At 45.7% G+C, this 24,008-nt stretch overlaps 1 protein-coding gene across 2 annotated transcripts in view; it reads right to left on the bottom strand.

Annotated features, from left to right (window-relative positions):
• SYNPO (synaptopodin) overlaps window positions 1-24,008 on the bottom strand; it is an 83,904-nt gene that overhangs the window by 19,027 nt on the left and 40,869 nt on the right. The window contains exon 2 of one of the 2 annotated variants that reach the window (XM_054975834.1): window positions 3,998-6,309. In XM_054975834.1, the coding sequence (XP_054831809.1) occupies window positions 3,998-6,309 (2,312 nt within the window). Of the gene's footprint in view, window positions 1-3,997; window positions 6,310-24,008 lie in introns of those variants that run through there. The other variant, XR_008596803.1, reaches the window with a different exon arrangement.

The raw sequence follows: 24,008 nt of genomic DNA, 5'->3' as shown, positions 1-24,008 counted from the left end.
ATAATAGCATACAAGAGGGCCACCTTTATGCCTCCTCCCTCCCATTGCAGTCTTCTGTGCCTCCCCCAATAAAACTGTGCTCCTGTCTGGGGCGGGGGGTGGGGGGGGAACAGGGCATCTGCAGTGGGCAGGAATTGGCAGAACTTGCCTGCCCTTTCTCCACCGACAGAAATGTTGTGCTGGTGATAAGGTGGCAATTCAGGATCCAAAGCTGTTTTCAGCTTTTAACCCCCTTCATTGCTGTCCTTGCAGAAGGATTTGTCAGGTAGCCTGGCAAGATGAGAGAGAGACAGAGACCAAGAGACAGAGAAATAGGCACATCAATTGTTCTAATTTACTTGTGTAACATATTTCTCTTATAAGTTGTCACTAAATATTGTGGTTTATCTGAAAAAGATGAGGTATACCAAACTCTGAAAAAGAATGCAAAGTGCTCTCAATGGACAGTTTTGAGCACCTTGTCTATTTGTCTGTTCCTGAAGGTCATTTTGCAGTTAGCTTGCTTCCTTCCAAAAGAACCACTCTTTCATGTACAAATTAATGTGTGAATGAAATGCACTTGCAGCTAAAGGCATGTCCATAGACATACGTACTTCTGTATCTGGGACTACATGCATAGGTGCCAGTACTCCATATGAACCTTCTTTCCTTTCTCAGGATCCACCCTTATGCACCCCATAAAAGGGAACCTGCATTATCAGGGCTTTTTTTCAGCAGGAACGCAGTGGAACGGAGTTCCGGAACCTCTTGAAAATGGTCACATGGCTGGTGGCCCCGCCCCCTGCTCTCCAGACATAGGGGAGTTTAGATTGCCCTCTGAACTGCGCTGAGAGCAATCTAAACTCCCCTCTGTCTGGAGATCAGGGGGCGGGGCCACCAGCCATGTGACCATTTTCTCCGAGGGCAACCCACTGAGTTCCACCACCTCTTTTCCCAGAAAAAAAGCCCTGGGTATTATCATGTAATTTGCACGGCCAGTGTTTCTAATTAAAAGTGGGTGAAATGATTCTTTACAGCCTTGAATCAATAGCAAGAACAGATGTTTAAACTGAAATCCCCCATTCTTCCCAACAGGGGTAATCTCCATCTAGAAATTGCATGCGGAACACCATCTGAGAAGCCTAAATGTGAGAATATGGGGTTTCATTTCAAAAACAGGTCCAAGGTGAGGACTGCAACATTAATAACATTATGTCGTAACATGGGTGGTGACAAGGGAAACAATTTGGATGACATTTCCCCCAAACCCAAATAAAAATTAGTCTTAATTTCTCAATAGTAAACCTAGTCCAGCCACTGTGTTGACATGAGGAATCCATCCCTTTCATTGTGTGGAATCAGATTACCAAACTACAAAATGGTAACCACTAAAAAGCTTACTAAGGTGGGGGTCCATGTAGGGAGACGGCAATCTGTAGTATTTTATTGTAAAGTCCAGCATTAGCATAGTCTGTGATGCTTGGGAAAGAATAGTGGCGCTAGGACTAGAGAGACCAAGACCACTCATCCTTAAAGGGACGGCCCACTCACTGAACACTGGTGGCTTTTCCTCCTGACTCTAGACATCTCCCTTTTCAAAACAGTGGCAGGCTGTTTGGCTTTCATTTTTTCAGCACCTTTTCTGGGACCGCGGGAAAGTTTTTAAAATGTTTTAATTTTTTTTTAAAATGGAGATGTCTGGAGTCAAGGGGAAAAGCTGCCCGCATTCTGTGAGTGGGTCGTCCCTTTAAGGACATGTGGAAACAGCCCAAGGCTGAGTTCAGGAAGCTAACTGAGCAATCTAGGACTTCCCACTATATCTCAACAAACCTGTCTTCAATCCCAAGGTGCTTGGGGTAAAGGAGGAATAAAAATCAAATCAATAAATAAACCCCATATTTAAATAAAAACCATCTCCCATATCTCCACATCTTTACAGGCTAATGTGTGGTGCCTAGTTGTCTGATTCTGTTCACAGATAAGAGTGACCAGTTCATCAAAAGCATTTAGTAATGCCTCATGTGTTACTTTCAAAAGATTGAAGGTTATTTCTGTACAACACTGGGCCTTAGATACTTAATTATAGCATTCTTCAGGCAGGCCTGCATAGCTGCTTTTATTGGCCCAAAGCAAACAAAAACTGAGGTCAAGGGTTAGGGTTGCCAACCGGCAGGTGGGCCTGGAGTTATCCTGGAATTACAACTGATCACCAGATTACAGAGATCGGCTTCCCTGGAGAAAACGGCTACTTTAGAAGGCAGGCTCTATGGTATCACATCCTTGCTTAGCTCCGTGCCCCCCCCCCAAATATTCTATCTTCCGCAGGCTCAGCCACTAAATCTGTAGGAATTGCCGAATCCAGAGTTGGCAAGCTAAGGCAAAAGAAGACTTTTCAACACTGCCTCTGGGCAGCAGAAGCACTTAGCAGGAAATTAATTTTTGAGGCAGAACTTTTGCCTGAAAAGGATCCTTTGTGTTTAATTTCCAGAGACTGACGTTTCTGTATTGGTGATAGTGTCATCTCCAAATATTCAGTGCTTTTAAATAAGATTCATGAGAAAGAAAGAGACTACAGTAAATCTCTGAGATATAAAATGTTCAAATTTGAGGTTCGCTTTATTCTCCTTGTTTCTTAGTCTTTTTAGGGCATCCCCTATAGATGCTTCAATTCTCCACAACCATAAGGACCAGAAGCTTACTGGCTGAAGCTAACAAAAAAAAACCCTTTACAGCTGTCAGGAAATACTGGGTCATGGGGATCACGTTTTTTACATCCCTGATATCTGTTCATATTGACACAGATGGAAAATGTCTTTTCTACTAAAGAAAAATTGCAAACTAACTTCATTGCTTCCTGCTGAAAACGGATCTTCAAAACCAGCTTACTTATATGAAACCTCACTGGTATTCACCAAGGACTGAACTGTGTAGTGAGCTACATGTATCTTTGTGTTAAGGTTGCTTAGAGGTCCGGTTTTTGCCAATTTTATTGTGTGTTTTTGTAACTACCAGTGTATGCATACGTAAGTGAACAGCAGTACTCCTGCAGAAGTCCACTTGGTCTCAGAGAAAGGACTTCCACAGTTTTTCTAGACCCTTCAAGGAAGAGGAGGGCCATTATTTGGCCTATGGTCTTTGAAAAACATTGCTGTGCATTAAAGACCCTTGAAAAGTAGCCAAGTGTGTATGTATTTTGTGCCCCCCTTCCCCTTCAGAGTTGTTGTTGTGTAGAGAAGATTATGAAAAAGGAGGAAGAAAATATATGAACAAGAAGCGCAGTGAGGATAGGAACAGATATAGCCGGAGGTGATGCTGTCCAAAATCAAAGACATTCATTGGTGAAAAAGGCACATGCCTTTTGGAGTTGGGAGAGAGTAGAATCTCCAAGCATGTTATGATGAAATCTCTGCATAGAGAGGGAATAGAGGAAAAAAATATCTTGCAGAGCATAGAAGAAATTCAAAAGTCAAAGCAGAGATGTAGCCAGAGATTTGATGTCCATAGAGTTTCTAGGTATGAGAAGAAAGGCACCAGACGTTCCTCCTGTTTCTGTCAAGCTTCTGCTAACAATCTTCTAGGATCCTATGCTTGGACTATTTTTATACTCCTATTGTGCACTGCATTCACACACTGTTTATCTTTCTCTTTGGAACTTGATCTATGCAATAGATCCAACTGCATGGGTTCTGCCAGGGCTGGCCCAGCAAGGCCTATCAGCTTTCACAATGGTAGGTTTTATGCTTGACTAGGCTTCCACAGTAGATCATTGCCCCAGAAATGCCTCTATGAGCCCCTGTCTGCTTGATTAAACCCAGTATCTTTAGTGTAAGAGTGCTCTGGCCCACTGGTGGTTGAAATATGGCTAAAGTATATGAAAGTATTCATAACCTGCAAGCTGTCTTCATTTTGCTTTTTTGCCCATCACCACCAGTTAAAGACAGTCTTGGCCACTTGAAGAACCCCCTGTACACATATATTTTTAACATTGTTACTTGTAGTAAAAAGAAGGTTTCCACACCTGAGGCTCAATTCCTGCATCCTTGGTGGAATAAGAAGGCCTGGGAGCTTGGTAGACCCCTTTAGCTCTTGGAGACAAAATTCTGGAGGAATATTCAATAGAAGTGTCTATTGGTGCTCCAGCAGTTGTGATATTTTGAGGTGCAAATACAGTTCCAGCAGATGGCACAAAATGGCCAGGTAATGCTCTGCTTGGACTTGACTGGACAGGTAGATACAAAACAGAAGATGGCAAGGGAGACGTTGGGCAAGAAGCCTGTCTCATATAGCTGGGTTCAGGAACCACTGGCTTTGGTGGTGGTGCTGCTCTTGGTAAAGACCTCATTGGATCTTTGGCTGGGGAAAGAATGAACAAGGAAGATTGGAGCTGGTATGGCTGTTGTTTGGAAATTTCCAACTCTTTTTTGGAAATTTCGCTCTCTGTCATGTTGCTGTTGTACAAAGGTATGGGAGGGGGAGCTCTTGGAGATCTTATTGGACTTTTGGGTAAAGGTTGGAATGCCATGGGGGACAGATGAGTCTCTGAAGCATATTTCCAGGAAGGAGGGAGGGAAATAGTAGGTGAAGGTGACCTGGCTACATCAGGGTGTGATGGGGACTCTATGATATACTTTTGCATCCTTGTCTGTCTCCTGGCAAACAATTCTGCTCCCTTTCCTCTTGCCTCTGTTAGATTTTGGTTGGATTTGATCTTAGGTTTGGGTTGTATTCTTGGTGATCTTAAACATGAAGACCATTCAGGGGCACTATCTGTAGTAGCCTGAGCTAGGCCATCTATCAATGTATTTTCAGGCAGAAAGTTGGAGGCCTCTGCTCCCAGAGCAAATGGCTCATCCTCAGGAACGGTTCTTCCTCTCTGCTTTTTTCTGTTATCTGCTCTCTGGACTAAATTTAAGAGGTCAGGATTTGGAGCCACCTTTGGCTTCTCCACAAAGGTAAACATGGACTTTTTGGCTGCTCTGTGGGTGATGGACTCGTCCAGAATGCCTGATTTAGTTGGAGGTGGTCCTCTTTCTTCGCTGGATTGGGGTCCTGGTCTGCTGTCTATATAGTTAACTACTTGTGGAACAGAGGCTTTCTGTTCTTCAGTAGGATACAGAGCTGAATAGGCTGGAGGTGACCTGACTCTAGTTACTGGAGGAGGACTGGAAAATGTTTCTGCATATGTGGGTGGCGGAGGAAGTTCCACTACAGGGCTTTTCTCTGCTGGTGTATGAGTTGTCACTAATGACTGAGTCCCAAAGGGTCTTGCTGTTCGGTTTTTCACAGGCATTGGTTTAGACAAAGTCAGGCGTACTTCACAGTACTGCTTACTGTGAGTCAAAGGATCATTGGTCTGTTTGTCAGTAATTAGAATGGATTTCTCTGTGTCCGTAGTGGGGAGATTTTTCTCGTTCTCAATAACTGCCGCATTTTGCTCCTTGTTAAGAATCTCTCCATTCTCCTTCTTGTCAACAATTGCTGCAGTCAATGTCTTGTCAAGATGAATGTTATTCTCCCTATCAATAAGAGGCACATGCAATTCCTTGTCAGGAGCATTATTATTATTCTCACTATCAATAAGTGGTAAATATGGCTCTTTATCAAAAACATTATTTTCCCTGTCTGTATGCAGTGTATATGGTTCCTTTTCTGGAGTGATGCTATTATTTTCTCTGTCAGTGCCAGGCAGGTATAGCTCCTCATCAACAATAGGTGATATGTTTTTAATGTTGTCAGTAACTGGTGTTTGTTCAACAACAGGCATTTTTTCAAGCTCAACAGTGATAGGTTTATGCACTCCATTAGACGAGGCATCCCCTGTATTCTCTTTTAGGTACACACTGAGAGGGATTTGTTGAAAGTCTTCAGCTGGAATATCTTCAGAGGATAATGTTGTGTTCATTGTGGAAAGGGTCTCCTCTTTTTTGATTGTATTCCTTTGAGGGTCCTGCACTGCTGTCTGTTCTACAGCCAGGCTCTCCTCATGTTTTTCCATGCTGCCTCTTTGTGCCCACAACCCAGAATCTTTGATGCAGGAAAATCCTTCCAGCTCTCTGTTGTCTCTTAAGGCCTCCTTCACATGGAGCGCTTTCCCATGGCTTGGGATGATGTGCTGAATAGCTCTGGGGCAAACCTCTGGAGCTGCTTGTTCCCTATTTGTCTTTGTGTTTTCTAGGGTAAATGCATTCACCCGCTGCTTGCGTCGGTGAAACAGCAGCACCCCTTTGGAGTTAGAATTAGGTGGGGTTGTCAACTGGGCAGCAATTCTCTGGCTCCTGGCTTTTGCTTCCTTCAGTTCTTTTTCAGAAAGGCTTGCACTTCTTGAAATATCTAAGGAATAAAAAGAACATGGAGAACACTATTAAAAGTGAAATCAAGGAGTCCTGGACAAGTATGAGTTCAGCTTTCTCTCTGATACACACACACATGCACACCCATACACATATCTTCAAAGGTTGAAATCAGAATGTGAATACTTTTTTCTGCTTTTGTGTTTCCATAAAAATCTGAAAGTTAAAATGCAGTAGAGAAACAAGCCTATATCTCAGTACGGACAACATATGGAAAGGACAAGTTCAATGCTAGCCCAAATATAAACCGCTAGCAACAAAGCCCATTGTGATAATACATATTACGGGCCCCACAGCCACCACGGAGGCAGCAGGAAGGCCTCGTGGGGGGGGGCTCCCCTGCACTGCACCTCTATGGCCCCTCAGAGGCCTGCTGCCAGTGGCATGGAGGCCCGGCATGGACATCCCAAGGCCCTGCAGCGGCCATGAGGAGCCCTCCCCACAGTGCGGCCTTCTCGCCACCTCCACGGCAGTTGCGGGACCACGCTGCACCTTCTCATTACTAATGGTAAAATAACAGCAGACCTAGCCAACACTATTCATTTGCTGGTGTGCCAAAAAAGTTTACGTATGAGAGACCTGACACTTAGAAGGGTATTCAAGGAAAATAAAAAATTGTATGCAGGGCTAACTGCAAATAGGAGGCATGCTTCCTTAACTAGGATCAAACTGAGAGTCTCTCTACATGAGACATGAATAACACATGTCAGGAGATGCAATGTTAGCCAGGAAGGATAGTTTAAAAAGAGAGAGTTGGAAGCAGGGCAAAGGCTTTGCTATATACTGGAGCGTGTGAAGGGGCTGTGAAATACCAGAAGGGAAACTTCAGCCCATTATAACCTCTCCACGTCCAAGCCCAGCTCTGGAAGGCAGCTCCAGCCCAATTCCATTCCTCACTGTCCTCTGGTTGTGATTAGACATGGGCACAAATGCGAAAAAACCCAAACATGCTGTTCGTGGTTTGTTGCCGTCCACGAACAATGAACATTGACGAACATGATGCTGTCACGAACATGTTCATTGTTGGTTGTTGTGGGTTTTCCAGGCTGTATTGCTGTGGTCTTGGCATTGTAGTTACTGACGTTTCGCCCGCAGCTGTGACTGGCATCTTCAGAGGTGTAGCACCGAAAGACATGGATCTCCGTGTCTTTCGGTGCTACACCTCTGAAGATGCCAGTCACAGCTGCTGGCGAAACGTCAGGAACTACAATGCCAAGACCACGGAAGTACAGCCTGGAAAACCCACAACAACCATCGTTCTCCGGCCGTGAAAGCCTTCGACAATATATGTTCAATGTTCATTGTTCATGGGGGCCTGCAGCCCCCCCCACACCGACCCCCCATTTAGCCCCCTCCCCTCTAATCCACTTTCCTGGCCCTTTAAAGATCCCTTTAAACTATCAGCTGGCAGGTGGCGGGGGGGGATAGTTTAAAGGGCCCTGTCCTGCCACTTGCAAGCAGCAGGGCCCTTTAAACACCCCCAGCCCTACCCCCCCTTCCGCATGCTGCCAGGCTTCTTCTGCCCAGTGCCAGCAGGGCAGGGAGATTCTCCCCATCCTGGTCGCACCCGGCAGAGCTGGCGCCACGGGGCTGCTTCTACCCCATGCGAGCAGGGCAGGGAGAATCTTCCCATCCCTCTTAGCACCAGGAGAGCTGGTGCCGTGGGGCTGCTTCTGCCTGGTGTCAGAGGGACCAGGAGAATCTCCTCGTCCTGCTCGCACCCGGCAGAGCCAGCACCCCGGGGCTGCTTCTGCCCTGTGTGAGTGGTGCAGGGAGATTCTCCCTGTCCTGCTCGCACCCGGCAGAGCTGGCACCCCAGGGCTGCTTCTGTCCTGTGCAAGCGGGACGGGGAGATTCTCCCTGTCCTGCTCGCACCCAGTAGAGCTGGCGCCTGGGGACTGCTTCTGCCCCATGCGAGCAGTGCGGGGAGATTCTCCCCGTCCCTCTGACTCTGGGCAGAAGCAGCCCAGTGGCGGCAGCTCTCCTGGTGCTGAGAGGGACAGAGAGATTCTCCCCCTCCCACCGGGAGAGCGAGCGCACCAGGCTGCTTCTGCCCGGTGTCAGAGGGTTGAGGAGAATCTCCTAGTCCCTCTGACACTGGGCAGAAGAAGCCCAGCGGCAGCGGCTCTCCCAGTGGGAGGGAGGAGAATCTTCCCATCCCTCTCAGCACCGGGAGAGCCAGTGCCGTTGGGCAGCTGCGACCTGGTGCAAGAGGGGCAGGGAGATTCTCCCCATCGCTCTCACACCAAGAGAGGGGCAGCCGGCACTCAGCCACTCGTCGAGGAAGCCCCCAACGAGCAGCTGATTCAGGGGTTTAAATGCCCCTTTCCATGCTGCTGAGTAGCGGCACGGAAATGGGCTTTTAAACTCTGAAGCTTCCTGAAGCTATAGAAATAGTTTCGGGAATCTTTGATTCCGGGTTTCCCGGGCAACAGCAGGAGTTCAGACAATCCTTGAGTTTCCATGGGAATTGATTGCAGGTGCCAGACTGTCTGGCTTGACGAACAGCAACGAACAGCAAACGAGGCTTGCAACAACCACCTGTTCATTTGGAATGGGGCCTCACGAACAGCCTGTTCGCGAACAGCCGAAAAGTCTGTTCGTGGGCTTTTTTGCGTTCGTAATGCTGTTCATGCCTATGTTAGTTGTGTGATCTAACACAGTTTTAGACTGGAGAGGTGAAACTGATAGAGCCTTCGGGGAGGTAAAGATGAAATGAATAAATTCTCTGAGGAGCTATCTTTGCTGGCTCTGTCTTTTAAAACTACACTTCCTGGCTAACATTGTGTCTCCTTACACTTGACGGACATGTGCTGAGGTATCTCATGTAGAGAGACTCTGTGGGAAGTGGTTTTGAATATCTGTCAGATGCATATGTCAGTTTAAATTTTTCTCAGCCTCTCCTCTCAAAATATTTAAGGTTGGATAGGAAGATACTAAAAACTTTTAGAGAAACCGTAATGTTATGCCTTCTTAACTTAACTTCAGATTGTAATGACTGGTATTTTTTACTATTTATTTTAGTTCTTATTTGAAATCAATGAACAGAAAGAGAAGATGAAACACAAAACAGGGATTCTGTTTATTTAACTGAAATTTCAACAGGTACCATGCTTGTCATCTCTGTAGCACAAGCAAAATATACATGCCAAAATTCTTGTTAAAGGTACAAGAATCTCTATTTCATCCAGTCATCCTAGTGATGATTGCAGAAATGCTGGGTTTGAATGACCTTATTCACTGAGCTCTGCAAAGACCCATCATTTCAGTAGGACCCCCAAAAAAGTTCAGGTGGTTTCTAGCACATTTCAGATTTGAAATATCCTTTCCCCCATACTATTAAGCATTTTTTTTTTGCTTTTACATAAATTAGAAAGTAGCAAACTGGAGCAAGGAAGCCATTTATAAAAGTAAATAATAAAACAAAATCTGCATTGGTTCCCCCCCCCCTCATGCTTCTACAAAATTCAGTTCAAGCAAATGCAACTGTTTCACCCATAGCTAGTGAAAATGCTGTAGCTATATATAATAAATATGAGAGATGGGGCGAGGGGTTCTTGGTAGGGTTGCCAGGTCCCCTTACCTTCCCGGAGGGAGGGGGAGACCTGGCTCCTACCTCTCACTTCTGATGACATCACCACACAAGTGCTGGGGTGCACACGTGCTTCACAGTGGGGCCATTTGGGCCTCAAATGTGTCCACATTGACCTATTTGGGGCCCAAATTCACCTGTGGTAAAGTGCGGGAGTGCTCCCAAGGCAGCGTGATGACGTCAGTGATGTTGTTGCACCACCCCAGGAGTGCACCAGGTAAGTGGAGGCAGGGGGCAGAGGGTGAAAGTGGAGGGTTCCCCCGCTCCCACCTGGGGAATTGGATCCATAGTTATTGGGAAGAAAGGGAACTTTAAAAGAAGAAAGGGAACTTTAAAAAAATGATTATCAAGAAATTGGAAGCTGAAGAAAACATACTATGTACCTGAGCTCCATGTGGCTTAGGTCATATAATTAAATCAAACTGACAACAGACTGTAATGTCCTGTTAGCAATTAGAGGTTACCCATTGGTTGCAATGGTCTGGTAGCAGCTCCCAGTGGATAACTGCTTGTTTTTTCTGACTTTCTACTCTAGAGGCCATTGCGTGCCTGCTTGGCTGCCACCAAGGCTTGAACTATGCAGAACTGAATTATTCAGGAGGGCTTTCTACCCAGATTATAGGGCTGTGTCATAAGAAGCAGCTCAGAGAGATGCCTTGATAGGGATAGGGACTATATACGATGCTGGGTACTGTCGGTTGATGTAGAAATGCACCTCTTAGGGAGTTTCCATGCTGCTAAACATGCCATGATGATTTGTTACTTTTTGTTTCAGAAAGATTTCATCTATATGCTTGTTCTCAAAATTTCTGCTATCATACCCTACTGTATATCTTTCATGTCCTAACAGTTGTTCATTATTGTACTTTGTTCAGTGAACATCTGAGCTGTTGATTATATTGTATTTTCACTTGCACTGTGTAATCTGCCTTGGATATCAGTGAGAAAGGTGGACTCTAACTAAATAAATAAAGTTTCAAGAGTGGAAAAATCCCAGACTTTGCATACTAAATATATACAAGAACAGTTCTGCAAGCAAAATGACGAGGTGAAAAGTCCTCAGGAGACTGTCCCTCTGTCTTGTATGTAGTTATACTTTGTGATTATGAATGACTGTATGTGAAAGGAATTTATTGAACGACTTCAAAAGGTTTCAGATAGCAGTTCATTTCGTTTTGAACGCCTTGTATAAACATGCTGCAAGCAGGAAATTGGCCAACACTAAACTGTCTCAGATCTCTCCTTCTCTTCAAGGGGTTGGCTAAACACAATGGGCCTGGTTATCATAAAAATTAAGAAAACAAACAATTGTCACAGTGCTGCCGGAGGTTCATCCCTTGGATAATGGATGCACAGTACTGAGCTAACATTTTGTTGAAACTCAACGCAAGATGGCAGTATCTGATAATAAATCTGCACTATTTGGAGCTTTCTGTATGCTTCCTAAGCAGCGATTCAAACCAATTAGCCCAACAGCTTCCTAGACTAGAACTCACTTAGCATCTTGTAAAACCACAAAATATAGGCCACTGATGTCCTTCCTAAGCCATCTAAACTGTCTGGGAGAGGAGTGGTACTGGCAGCTTATAAAAATGTCTGGCCATGGGTCATGGCAAAAGCTGCTCTTAGCAAAGCTCTGAAAGGATGTGGCAGGACACAGAACACATTTTCTCTTCATGAGCCATTTCCTACGAGTGACTTTTCTAAAACTCCCATGATTTAATACCTCTGGCAAGAGGAAGCACCAGAAACAAAGAACAGTTATTAAAAGTTAACAGCCAAATGGCTGCCATTCCTACTGGGGATAAAAGTAGGAGAGTAGGGCAGGAGGGCCTGTCCAGGCAAAAAAATTCCTCGGCACCTCTTTAGACTCTTTCTTTCAACTGGGATCATGATGCTTGCTACTGAGTTTTACCATGTGTAACAGGGTCAGGCAGCTGTGGGACTGCGTCCACCTGGGGCCAGGAGAACTGCAGACTGTGAGGGGCCAAATGACATTGGTGGAAAAGAAAGGGTGTCTAGGCAGCACTGAGAAGCTGGCTATAGGAGAGCAGAGCATGCCTGAGGTGGAGCAGCTTCTGGCTGATGACCTGGGGCCTGAGCAGGGCAGAGATTAGCTGGGAAAGGGTGGGGGCATGAGGCAGATAGGCTGAGGCAGGCTTTAAAAGCAGCAGCCAGCCGCTGTTTGGGGTGGCCAATGAAGTGGTGAGAATTGTGGGTAGGGTTGCCAGCTCTGGGTTGGGAAATTCCTGGAGATTTTATGCGTGGAGCCTGGGAAGGGCGAGGTTTGGGGAGGGGAGGGACCTCAGCAGGGTATAATGCCATAAAGTCTACCCTCCAAAGCAGCCATTTTTTCCACCGGAACTGAACTCTGTAGTCTGGAGATGCGCTGTAATTCCGGGACCTCTCCAGCCACCACCTGGAGGCTGGCAACCCTAATTGTGGACCATATGGCAGGAGCACTGCTGTCAACCACTTCCTTGTCTTGACTGTATGATGCTTGCAATTAACATCTGTTACTGAACTGACAGGTGAGCCCTGCATGTTCATGAAGGAACAGGACCCCCAAAACCTTGACCTTTGACTAGCCCTGCCATACCATGATATTACTAGCAAGAACCTATTAAAGTTTGTTGGATGTAGGGTTGCCAACTCCAGGTAGAGAAATTTCTGCAGATTTTAGGTGGAACCTGGGGGTGGGATATGGGAAGGGGAGGGACCTCAGTGAAGTATAATGCCATAGAGCCCACCTTACGAAGATTAATTTTCTTCAAAGAAACTGATCTCTGTAGTCTAGAGATTGATTGTAATGCAAGGAGATCTTTGAGCCCCACCTGGACGTTGGCAACCCTGGAAGGATGCTATATTCAGTCTTTCTGATTATGCTAATAATCACAGCCCCCTAACTGGATATAGGGTTGCCAGTCCCCCACTGGGGGTGGGGGATCCCTCACTCCCACCCTCCACTCCCCACCCCTGCTTACCTGACCAGCTGGGAGGGAATACACATCCCAGGTTGTGCTTCTGGACAGCGTGGCATGCTCCCACTTGCTGCAGCAGCCAGATTTGGGCTGGATTTGGGCCAGATTCGGCCTGAATTGGGCTGATGTGGAGCACAGGAGTGCTCCCATGCTCCACAGTGTCTGGATTCAGCCCAAATTGGGTCGCTGCAAACCATAGTGGCTGGATTTGGGCCAATTCGGGGGAAGCAAAAAGGGACAATTCAGGGGGAAGTGAAAAGGTAGGTGCTGGGCCTCGGGCCCTTGCCCGGGGGGGGGGGGGGTCAGGGGATCTGGCAACCCTACCTGGATAGCCCAGGTAAGCCTAATCTCGTCAGAGCTCAGAAACCAAGCAGGGTCGGCCTTAGTTAGTAATTGGTTGGGAGACCTCCAGTGAAGAACAGGGTTGCAGAGGCAGGGAATGGCAAACCACCTCTGTTAGTCTCTTGCCATGAAAGCCTTACCAGGGGTTGCCATAATTCAGCTATGATTTGATGGCACTCTCCACCATCATAGTACAGAAGCCATGTTAAAACTTGCCTTCTGCAACATAACTCAGTTAGATGGTGTGCAGTTAGGCCTGGGATGCTCCATGAAGGAGGCTTATTAAATATGCTCACCATGCCACCCTAAGCAGAATTATATCCTTGTAAGTTTATTGAAATCAATGGGTTTAGAATAATATAACTCTGCTTAGGATTGTAGAGTTAGTCTTCTTGCCCATAAAGACAAATTATTTCTTCCATCACAGGTGTCATCCAATCATCTCAGTTTGTCTTGTAACCATTCCACAAGTATAATTTGGTTGCAGACTAAAACAGAAGGAAGGAAATAGGGAAGGAGAAGAGGAGGGGGAACATAGCAAAAGAGAATGGGCAAGAATCAGAGAGGGGAAGGAATAGCAGGAAGATATTGTGAAAAAGAGAGCTGGGACAGTATGTATCTCTTTCTGGTGTCCCCAGGTCACCTAATAGCCCGGCAACTTGAGCCCTGGATTGACAGACAGGGCTGCTGACAAAGTTCAGAGCTGGAGGTGAACAGTGTCAGAGCCTGGCAATGTTTGTATCTCTCTCTGATCATAGCCTACATGGGGAATGAAATGAAAGCAGGGGGAAGAAAATCTCACTATCTGACTCGTCACACACACAGCAAATGGGGCTGCAAGGATGGGCAAAGGAGAGACGGGGGCTCTATGGTACAGCATCTGCTGCGTATGTAGAAAGCCCCAGGTTGCATCCATAGCATCTCCAGCTGGAAACCTAAGAAGACCTAAGAAGACCCGTGAGAGCCACTGCCACTCCGAGTAGAGAACAGTGACCTCAACAGACCAACGGTCCAATTCATTACAAGGCTGTTTCATGAGTTCATGTTCTGACAAATGTTTGATTTTTTTCATTTTAACATGTCTCAATTCTCCTCCCTTCTTTTTAAGAAGGAAAAAGCTTTCACAAAACATTTCACTGAAACATCTGCCAAAAGCTTCAGGGTGCCTCTCTGCCAAGCTGTACTGTTCTGTTTTCAAGGACCTTTAAGCACTTCATCTCCTGTATAAGAGCCATTTGAAACATGACAAGTTTCATTCAAGGTCACCAGATTTTTCGAAGAATAAGCATGAAAACTGCATGCAGAGGGGATGTGACTATCCCTCTTATATCTGTTTCGTTGCACGGCAGATGCAAATGGTCATAGCTTCCCCAGCATGTGCACATGTGTTGTGTGTGTTATGTGCTGTCAAGTCATCTTCGACCTAGGGCGACCCTATGAATGAAAGACCTCCAAAATGTTCTCTCTCTAACAGACCTACTCAGATCCTGCAAACTGGAGGACGTGGCTTCTTTTATTGAGTCAAGCCATCTCGTTTTAGGTCTTCCGCATTTCCTGCTGCCTTCCACTTTTCCTAGCATTATTGACTTTTCCAGAGAATCTTGACTTCTCATGATGTGACCAAAGTACGATAGCTTTAGTCTTGTCATTTTAGCTTCTAAGGAGAAACATACAATTTTTACATGTAACAATCTGCATATTTTCTTACACAAAAGAATGATCAGTGGAGGGCATTTATAGTTGAAGCAGCCATAAGACAATGCAGAATGTTGCATTATTTGTGTCTTACAGAATGAGCAGGAAATTCTTTTCTTATATAATTTCTTGTCAACCACCCCTGCATACAAACCAATATTAGTGAGCGCATGGTAGACAAAGCTTTACCAGATGAAACAGCTTTTCAGTTCTGCCAGTTTCCACTTCCTCTGAAGGGTTATGTTCTCTTTCCCTCTGGAAGAATAGCCATCTGGATGAGAATCAGTGGCCTCAATCCTTAATCCAGATAACTAAGGGCTGGGCCTGCCCACTAACTGAAAAGTTGTTTTTACTTTATTATATACTCTACTTCCAGATTTCTCTGACTGGAAAGACTATCCCTTAGGTTCAGTAGCTTCTTAGAGTCCTTCCTTACTTCTCAGCAGAAACATCTCTCTTGATCGTAAAAGGAATACAAAAGAAAAGAGAACACACTGAACTAATGTCTGAGGAATTACTGGTAATTGTTGAAGGTTAAAAGGAAGTAAAGAATCTGAATGTGGTATTTTAAATAGGTTAGGCTGTGATGTGACATGTCCAAAGCCATGCAGAACGTGAGGATTTAAGCTCCTTGCCTCATGTTCAAACTCTACCAAGCACATAGTTCTGATGATATTCCCTTCCCTCTGATTTCAGCGTACATCCCAATTTGCAAGATCCATTTATGATTATTTAAGAGCATTTTCTGAACAAATAAACTCAGTTTTAAAAATTGCCAAGGGAAAGTATATGCTGAGCAGTGTACTATGGAGCTACGTATCTGACAAATGTAGCTCCAGTTTGGTGTAGTGGCAGGACTCTAATCTGGAGAACCGGGTTTGCCTGAAGCCAGCTGAGTGACCTTGGGTCCGTCACAGCTCTTCCAGAGCTCTCTCAGCCCCACCCACCCCACAGGGTGATTGTTGTGGAGATAATAATAACATACTTTGTAAACCACTTTGAGTGGGCATTAAGTTGTCCTGAAGGGCGGTATATAAATCAAATGTTATTATTATTATTATTACTATTTTTGCCTTAAAAAGCAGTTATTTAACAGGTAGATTCATAGGGATTCGTTTTCGTTTTCTCGGCCATGTCAGACGCTCCTCTCCGCAGGTCCGGGAGGAAGCGCCCGAGCACCCTGACCGGGCGGCTGATCTGCGAAGATTAGCCCCCAGGACTCCCAGTGAGGGAGGCAGGGTCTGGAACACTGCGGGAAGAGCCCCCCGAAAACCAATGTGGGGGGTAAATTGCCCGTTTATTCCTATGGAGGCCGGCAGACGTGCACGGCGCCTTGAGTGCTGCCGGGCCATGGAAAACGGCAAAGAACAGAACTAGGCGGAAGCCTGTAAGTAAGCGAATCCCTTCTGTTATTACAAGCGCACGCGAAGGAGTGGTGGGATCTGAAGCTAAGAAGGCTCGTTCTTCCCCCTCGCTGAGTTTCAGAATTCGGTTGGCGGTCCCCCCCCCTAAAATGGCAGCAAAAAAATAGAGTCCCGCTTTGGGCAAGTCAATTTCGGCTGCCCTACAGGGGAAAGGAGAGTCGCTCGAGGAATTGGTGAAGAGGTCGGTTATTGAAGCCATAAAACCCTTTGTTGACAAGCTGAATGAAACAGATCAAAGGGTGGGATTAATTGAGAGCGAAGTGAAAACCATTAAGGAAGTAGCGGGGGGGCAGAGAAGTCTGCTTGGGAAAATGCGTCACTCGTGAGGGCAACGAATAAAGAGTTAAAGCTGGTGGAGAACCAGCTGATTGGGCTACAGGTGGAACGAACACAGACAATTTTGTGCCTCCAGAACGTGAAAGAGGAGGAAAATGAGGATTTATGGGGTCTGGTCTCGGAACTATTGGCGACACCCGCGAAGGCAACTAAAGAAGAGGTAAAAAGCGCCATTTTGGAAGTCCGTCGGGTTTCTTCAAAATATGCAACGAAGCGTCAGCTGCCTCGCGAGATCATCATCGATCTTTCATCTAAAAGGATCCGAGACACTATCCTATACAACTCATACAATGCGGATCTGGACTTTTGGGGCAATAAAGTCAAGATACTGAAAGACGTCCCATTTTTAGTTCGGAAAAGAAGATTTAAGTATAAAAAGCTCGCAGCTCTTCTGAGGGAACGTGGAATAAAGTACAAATGGCTATTTCCGGAAGGTATTTGGTTCAGTTTCAAAGATCAAGCTTACAAGATAACATCAGAAGATCAACTAAGGGATTTTGAGGACAAAAATCCAGAATTTCAGCAAGACACCAAGCAAGAAGAAAAGGCGAAGTCTGAAGGGGGGGGGGAGGAAACGAGCACTACGGCTGCAGTTGCTCAGAGAGAATTGCGTCCGGGGCCCAGGAGGGGGAGGAAGACTTAATTTGAATTGTAATTTGTATTTGGCAAGGTCAGCCACTCCATCAATATCATACAAAGCTTTAATTTTTTTAATAATGGCAGTATGAAGGGAAAGCATTATGTGTAGTGTAGTGTTGTTATATGTTGCTGTTTTTTTCTTTCTTTCCTTCCCTTGTCCCCTTTCCTTCCCTCTGTATCGTTAGTTAATGTTGTTAATAAAAAAAAAAACAGGTAGATTCATAGGTGCTAATATCTGGCATTTCTTTGAGATGTAAGAATTCCTTGTTGGGAGAAGCAGTAGACCCATTCAAAAGGATAAACTATATGTGGTTTTCACCGCAAAGAGACTGCAAAGAAAGAAACTGTGTGAATCCACACTAAATGCTCTGTAATATCCTTAGCATAACCTGACCTGTAGGTACAGCCGACAGCATAGCTGCTATTATCACTATATCAGTAACAAACACCAATTTGGACATGTTAATATTTTTACAGGTCCTGAATGGGATAGATCAAGTTCAATGCAACAGATGAATTAAATCTTTTCACAGGTATGCTCTGCAGCCCTCAGGCCAAAACTCCTTGCGAGGATGTTTTCATTACATTAGGTGGTTTTTACACATGGACACGCTAGCTCCTTCTGTTTTGGAGATATATTTCCACAATGAGATCTCCAGGAATTTCCCAAGCCAGAGCTGGCAACCCTATGATAGGGGGAGCAAAGGCTCAGGAAACCCTGCATGAATGCACCATGATGCTAGAGGAAAATATGCTTTTCAATGGCACTGAACCCAGGGCAGATAACCATTGTAGAACTGGCACTTAGGCTACTGTTTACCACCACTGGGATACCCATCAGCCTTACCTGAGATCTGGTCTGCTTTCTTTGAGTAAGTGCTGGTGGTTTATTATTTGTATAGTCAAATTCTCTGTAATTATACTTGAAAACAATTCCCACTGATAAATGTGCATAGGCTTATAGCTAGGGCTGCCAAATTCGCACTGGGATGGGGGGATCCCCTGCCTCTGGATCCCATTGCCTGCTGGCACCCAAAAGACCAGCCAAGAAAAAATAGCAGCCAGATATGAGGAACTTTGGTTTCATTGTGAAAATAAATACTAAGGGGAGAGGTGTGTTTTGAAGATAGATGGAAATAAGAGTAGGGGACAAAGAGAGTAGAGCATTTGAAGCACTTGTACACGCCTCCTTACATCAGTGTTGGAAGACTCAGGGTAAATTAAATTAGCTTTTTTATTGTAAGTACTGTGGCTTGAAATATCAAGGGGAAAGAGAAAAAAAAAGAGGGAGGGAGGGAGGGAGAGAGACTAAAAGTGTGTGGGATGTTCTCCAGAGCTGCCAGGTATGCTGTGGGTTGTTGCTGCCACTGATTCCACCCACTATGAGCATGTCTAATGTTAACTTGCATTCTTTGTGTGTGTTTTTCATTTTCTTTCCTTCTGTGCTGCTTGGAATGCTTCCAGGGTATTTTAAGCAGTGGTTCATCCCCTTAATGTACCAGCAATAGAAAATCTGAATTACTAATTGAAAAGTCTTGAAGTGATGGAGGTAAGTAAAACAAAGAAAAATGGAGAGTGGGGTAGAAGTCTACACTGTATTAGCTTCATTCTGTAGCAGACATTAAAGCTACCATATATCAATGACCAAGTTTTGAATTTCAGCAAGAAGCCACTGAGTTGGAACTTGTCAGTAAATTTAACCTTCTGAAACTTGGACTTAATGGGAACCAGCAGTGGCTAATTCATAAACATTATAGTCAGGGCTTTTTTCTGGGAAAAGAGAAGGTGGAACTCTCTATTACCACATGTACACATGCGTCACTCCTAGAGGTCACGCCTTTTCTGGAAGTGATGCCACTTCCCGGAACCCAGCACAATGCATTATGACAAGTGTTTGTAAGCTTGGAAAATTGCACTACTATGAGAAAGGGTTTTTTCCCTTTCTGTATCCTCTACAAAAAGTGAAATCTTCCATTCCCTTTCCCAAACATATCATTTATTTGGAATCATTTTTTAAAATATGCAAGAAGCAGGGGGCCTCTAAAAATCCAAAACCCATCTCACAAATCTAAATTCTAATAGATTCCCTCTGCCAGCATAGAAAAAAAATTCAAAATTCTTTCTCAAAATTCCACAGAGTCTGAAATTCCTAATCTAATGGATATTGAATTTTCAAATTTTCAGGGAGGGTTTTGCTTTATTTGAGCAATTCATAAGAAGATACTCAACTTCAGCTGCACTAGATTTATACTTAGTTTAAAATAGCATTTTTTTGTTGCCTGCCAACTCTACCTTACCAAGCTGTTGTGACATTGTGAAATGCTCTTAAATATTACAATGTCACAGACAAACAATATTCATAAAAACTTCCTTAACACCCATATGTCCATTGCAATTTTAGTGCTGTTAATCAGCTGAGGGTGGGGAGAACCATTTGAGTTACAGCTATTAAGACATAAGAACACCTGTATGCTGATGAATATTGATGAAAGCCTTCTGTGACTTGGACACAGCTATCTATTCCTACCATAAAACTGGAATACCCATAACTGATATTTTAACTAATACAAATAACCATAACTGATATATTTAACTAACACAGAACCAATCTGCATTTAAAATCTGTGGGAACCATAACAATGTCAACTTCAGTAAACAAAAGAATGAAAACAACACACACACACGGACAGCCCCCACACCCTCATGAAAAGAAAGCAGAATGAACTCAAAGCAACACACACACAGCTCCCATCCCCCATGAAAATAAAGTAGAATGAACTTGAAGCAGCACGTGCATGCACGCACATGCGTGCGCGCACACACACAGCCCCACCCCCTGAAAAGAAAGCAGAATGAACTCAAAGCAGCACACACACACACACAGCCCCACCCCTGAAAAGAAAGCAGAATGAACTCAAAGTAGCACACATACACACAGAGCCCCACCCCCACCCCAAAAGAAAATAAAACAGAATGAACTCAAAGCAGCACACACATACACAGAAACTCCTGAATGAAATGAAAGCAGAATGAACTCAAAGCAGCACACATACACAAACAGCCCCACCCACCTACTCCCTCAATGAAAATAGAACAGAATGAACTCAAAGCAGCACACACATACACAGAAACCCCTGAATGAAATAAAAGCATAATGAACTCATAGTAGCTTAGACTTCTCTGGAGAGCTGGCCACAGTAGCTCTGCTTGTGCTCTCTCTCTCTCTCACTCACTCACTCACACACAGAAAGCAAAATGAACTCAAAGCAGCTTAGGCTCCTCTGCAGAGCCTGCACCGGGCCCCAGCTTGCTCTCTCTCTCACACACACACAGAGGAATGAAAAGAAAGCGGAATGAACTCAAAGCAGCTTAGCCTCCTCTGCAGACCCCGCACCAAGCCCCAGCTCTCTCTCTCACTCACAGAGGGATGAAAAGAAAGCAAAATGAACTCAAAGCAGCTTAACCTCTTCTGCAGAGCCCACTCCAGGCCCCAGCTCTCTCTCTCTCACACACACACACACAGAGGAATGAAAAGAAAGCAGAATGAACTCAAAGCAGCTGAGGCTACTCTGCAGAGCCCACTCCGGGCCCCAGCTCTCTCACTCTCTCTCTCACACACAGAGGAATGAAAAGAAAGCAAAATGAACTCAAAGCAGCTTAGGCTCCTCTGCAGAGCCTGCACCGGGCCCCAGCTTGCTCTCTCTCTCACACACACACAGAGGAATGAAAAGAAAGCAGAATGAACTCAAAGCAGCTTAGCCTCCTCTGCAGACCCCGCACCAAGCCCCAGCTCTCTCTCTCACTCACAGAGGGATGAAAAGAAAGCAAAATGAACTCAAAGCAGCTTAACCTCTTCTGCAGAGCCCACTCCAGGCCCCAGCTCTCTCTCTCTCTCACACACACACACAGAGGAATGAAAAGAAAGCAGAATGAACTCAAAGCAGCTTAGGCTACTCTGCAGAGCCCACTCCGGGCCCCAGCTCTCTCACTCTCTCTCTCACACACAGAGGAATGAAAAGAAAGCAGAATGAACTCAAAGCAGCTTAACCTCCTCTGCAGAGCCCGCGCCAGGCCCAAGCAGCATCTGCTTGCACTCTCTCTCTCACTCACCTCTCACTCACACAGAGAGAAAGAGAGAGAGAGGAATGAAAAGAAAGCAGAATGAACTCAAAGCAGCTTAACCTCTTCTGTAGAGCCCGCGGGGCCAAAGGAGGAAGGAATCACATGGGCAGATTCCAGAGCTTTTACTTTACTTTATTTGGTATTTAGCCCTCTCTCCCTGCAAGTGGGCTCAGGACGGGGTACAACATTAATAAAATACATAATTATATAAATACAATTAAAATCATATCATAAAATCATAACTCAGATGGCCTATTGCACATTCCTGCCCTCAAATAAAGAGGGAGACACCCGGACGGACAGGATATCATTGGATAAGAGAAGGTGATGGGAGGCTCAGTGATGGTCCTAATACTGGCTTCAACCATATGCCTGGCGGAACATCTCTGTCTTGCAGGCCCGCTGAAATGATACTAGATCTTGGCGAGCCCAAGTGTCTTCACACAGAGAGTTCCACCAGGTTGGGGCCAGGACCAAAAAAGCCCTGGCCCCAGTTGAGGCCAAACGAGCCTCCCTGGGGCCAGCAATCACCAGCGATCACCAGTATCTGCTGAACGAAGCGCTCTCCGGGGTACATAAAGGGAGAGATGGTCCCTCAGGTATGCTGGTCCCAGTCCATTTAGGGCTTTAAAAGGCAACACCAACACCTTGAAACGGACCTGGAACTCCATGGGAAGCCAGTGAAGCTGCTGCAAAACTGGTGTAATATGTGACCTGAATGGAATGTTCATCAAGACCTGAGCAGCAGCATTCTGGACTCGCTGTAGTTTCTGGGTCAGACACAAGGGCAGCCCTGTGTAGTGGGAGTTACAGTAATCTAGCCTAGAGTGACCGTTGCATGGACCACTGTGGTTAGGTCCTGGACTGAAAGATAGGGGGCAAGTTGCCTAGCCTGCTGTAGTTGGAAAAAAGCAGTCTGGACCACAGACGTGACCTGAGCCTCCATAGATAAGGAGGAATCCAGGATCATGCCAGGACTCCTGACTGATGAGACAGGCACCAACGGGGCCCCCTCAAAGGCTGGAAGACACGAATTCCCGTATCCTGCAGCTCACAGCCCAAATACAGGACCTCCGTCTTCACAGGGTTCAGCTTCAGTCTGCTCTGCTTCACCCAACCAGATACTGCCTCCAAGGATCTCAACAGGACATCCGGGGCCAATTCAGGTCGGTTGCCCATCAACAGATATGACTGGGTGTCATCTGTATACTGGTGACAACCCAGTGCGAAACTCCACACCAACTGGGTGAGGGGGCACATGTAAAGGTTGAACAACAGGGGAGAGAGTATCACCCCTTGCGGGATGCCGCACACCAATGGCTGGCATGCAGACACTCTCTCCCCCAGCGCTACCCTCTGTCCCCAACCATGGAGAAAGGAAACAAACCACTGCAAGGCCGTCCCTTGAATCCCCACATCAGTGAGGCGGTGGGCCAACAACTCATGGTCGACTGCATCGAATGCCGCTGAGAGATCTAGCAATATCAGCAGTGCCGACCCGCCTCGATCCAGGTGTCTACGGAGATCATCCGTGAGAGCGACCAACACTGTCTCCGTCCCGTGGACTGGACAGAAGCTGGATTGGTATGGGTCCAGGACAGAAGTCTCTTCCAGGAAAACCTGCAGCTGCTCGACCACCACCTGCTCAATCACCTTTTCCAGAAACGGGAGGTTCGATACTGGGTGGTAACTGGATGGGTTGGCAGGGTCCAAAGATGGCTTTTTAAAAAAAGGCCTCACCACGGCTTCCTTCAATGCCCTGGGAAAACCCCCAGAGCTTAATGATGTATTAATAATATCCTCCAGTTGGGCCCCCAACCTATCGACGCTGGCTTTCACCAGCCACAACGGGCAGGGGTCCAGGGAGCACATGGTGGGCCTAACCAGCCACAGGATCCTGTCCACCTCATCCCGGGAGACCAGATTGAAGTGATCTAAGGTTGAACCAGAAGATGGCCAAGGGGCCTCCAGTTTCCTTACTGTATCAACCATGGCTGGCAGATTGCGGTGGAGAGACAAGATTTTATCTGCAAAAAAGCACCCCAAAGCCTCACAGCGAATAGCCGAATTTCTATTTTGGCAGTCTCCATGAGAGAGCTGCCAGAACACCGTTCCGGGGCATTGCCTCTCAAATAAAGCCCTGATTGTAGTGGTTAGAGTGTTGTACTAAGATCTGGAGACTCAGGTTCAGATCCTCACTCTTCCATAGACGCTCGCTGGATGACTTTGGGCCAGTCACAAACTCTCAGCCTAACCTACCTCGTGGTGCTGCTGTGAGCATAAAACGGGGAAGGGGAGAATGTTGTAAGACTCTTTGGGTCCCCATTGAAGAGATAAGTGGGGTAGAAATGAAATAAATAAATGTTTATATACACCATTAATCTTGCTATGCCAACTCATTATTAGTGGATGATGGTTGTGAATGAGTCACGATTTGATCCTGTACTTCTTTTATGGGACTGTGTATTCATTTCTGCTCTGCATTCTAATGTGACACACCTACAGCTATCTCCAGCATTGGCTGTTTTTTGGGGGGGAGGGGTCTCAC

Source organism: Eublepharis macularius, chromosome 4 (assembly GCF_028583425.1).
Source record: "Eublepharis macularius isolate TG4126 chromosome 4, MPM_Emac_v1.0, whole genome shotgun sequence".
NCBI lineage: Eukaryota > Metazoa > Chordata > Lepidosauria > Squamata > Eublepharidae > Eublepharis > Eublepharis macularius.
This window is presented reverse-complemented; position numbering and strand designations above follow the sequence as displayed.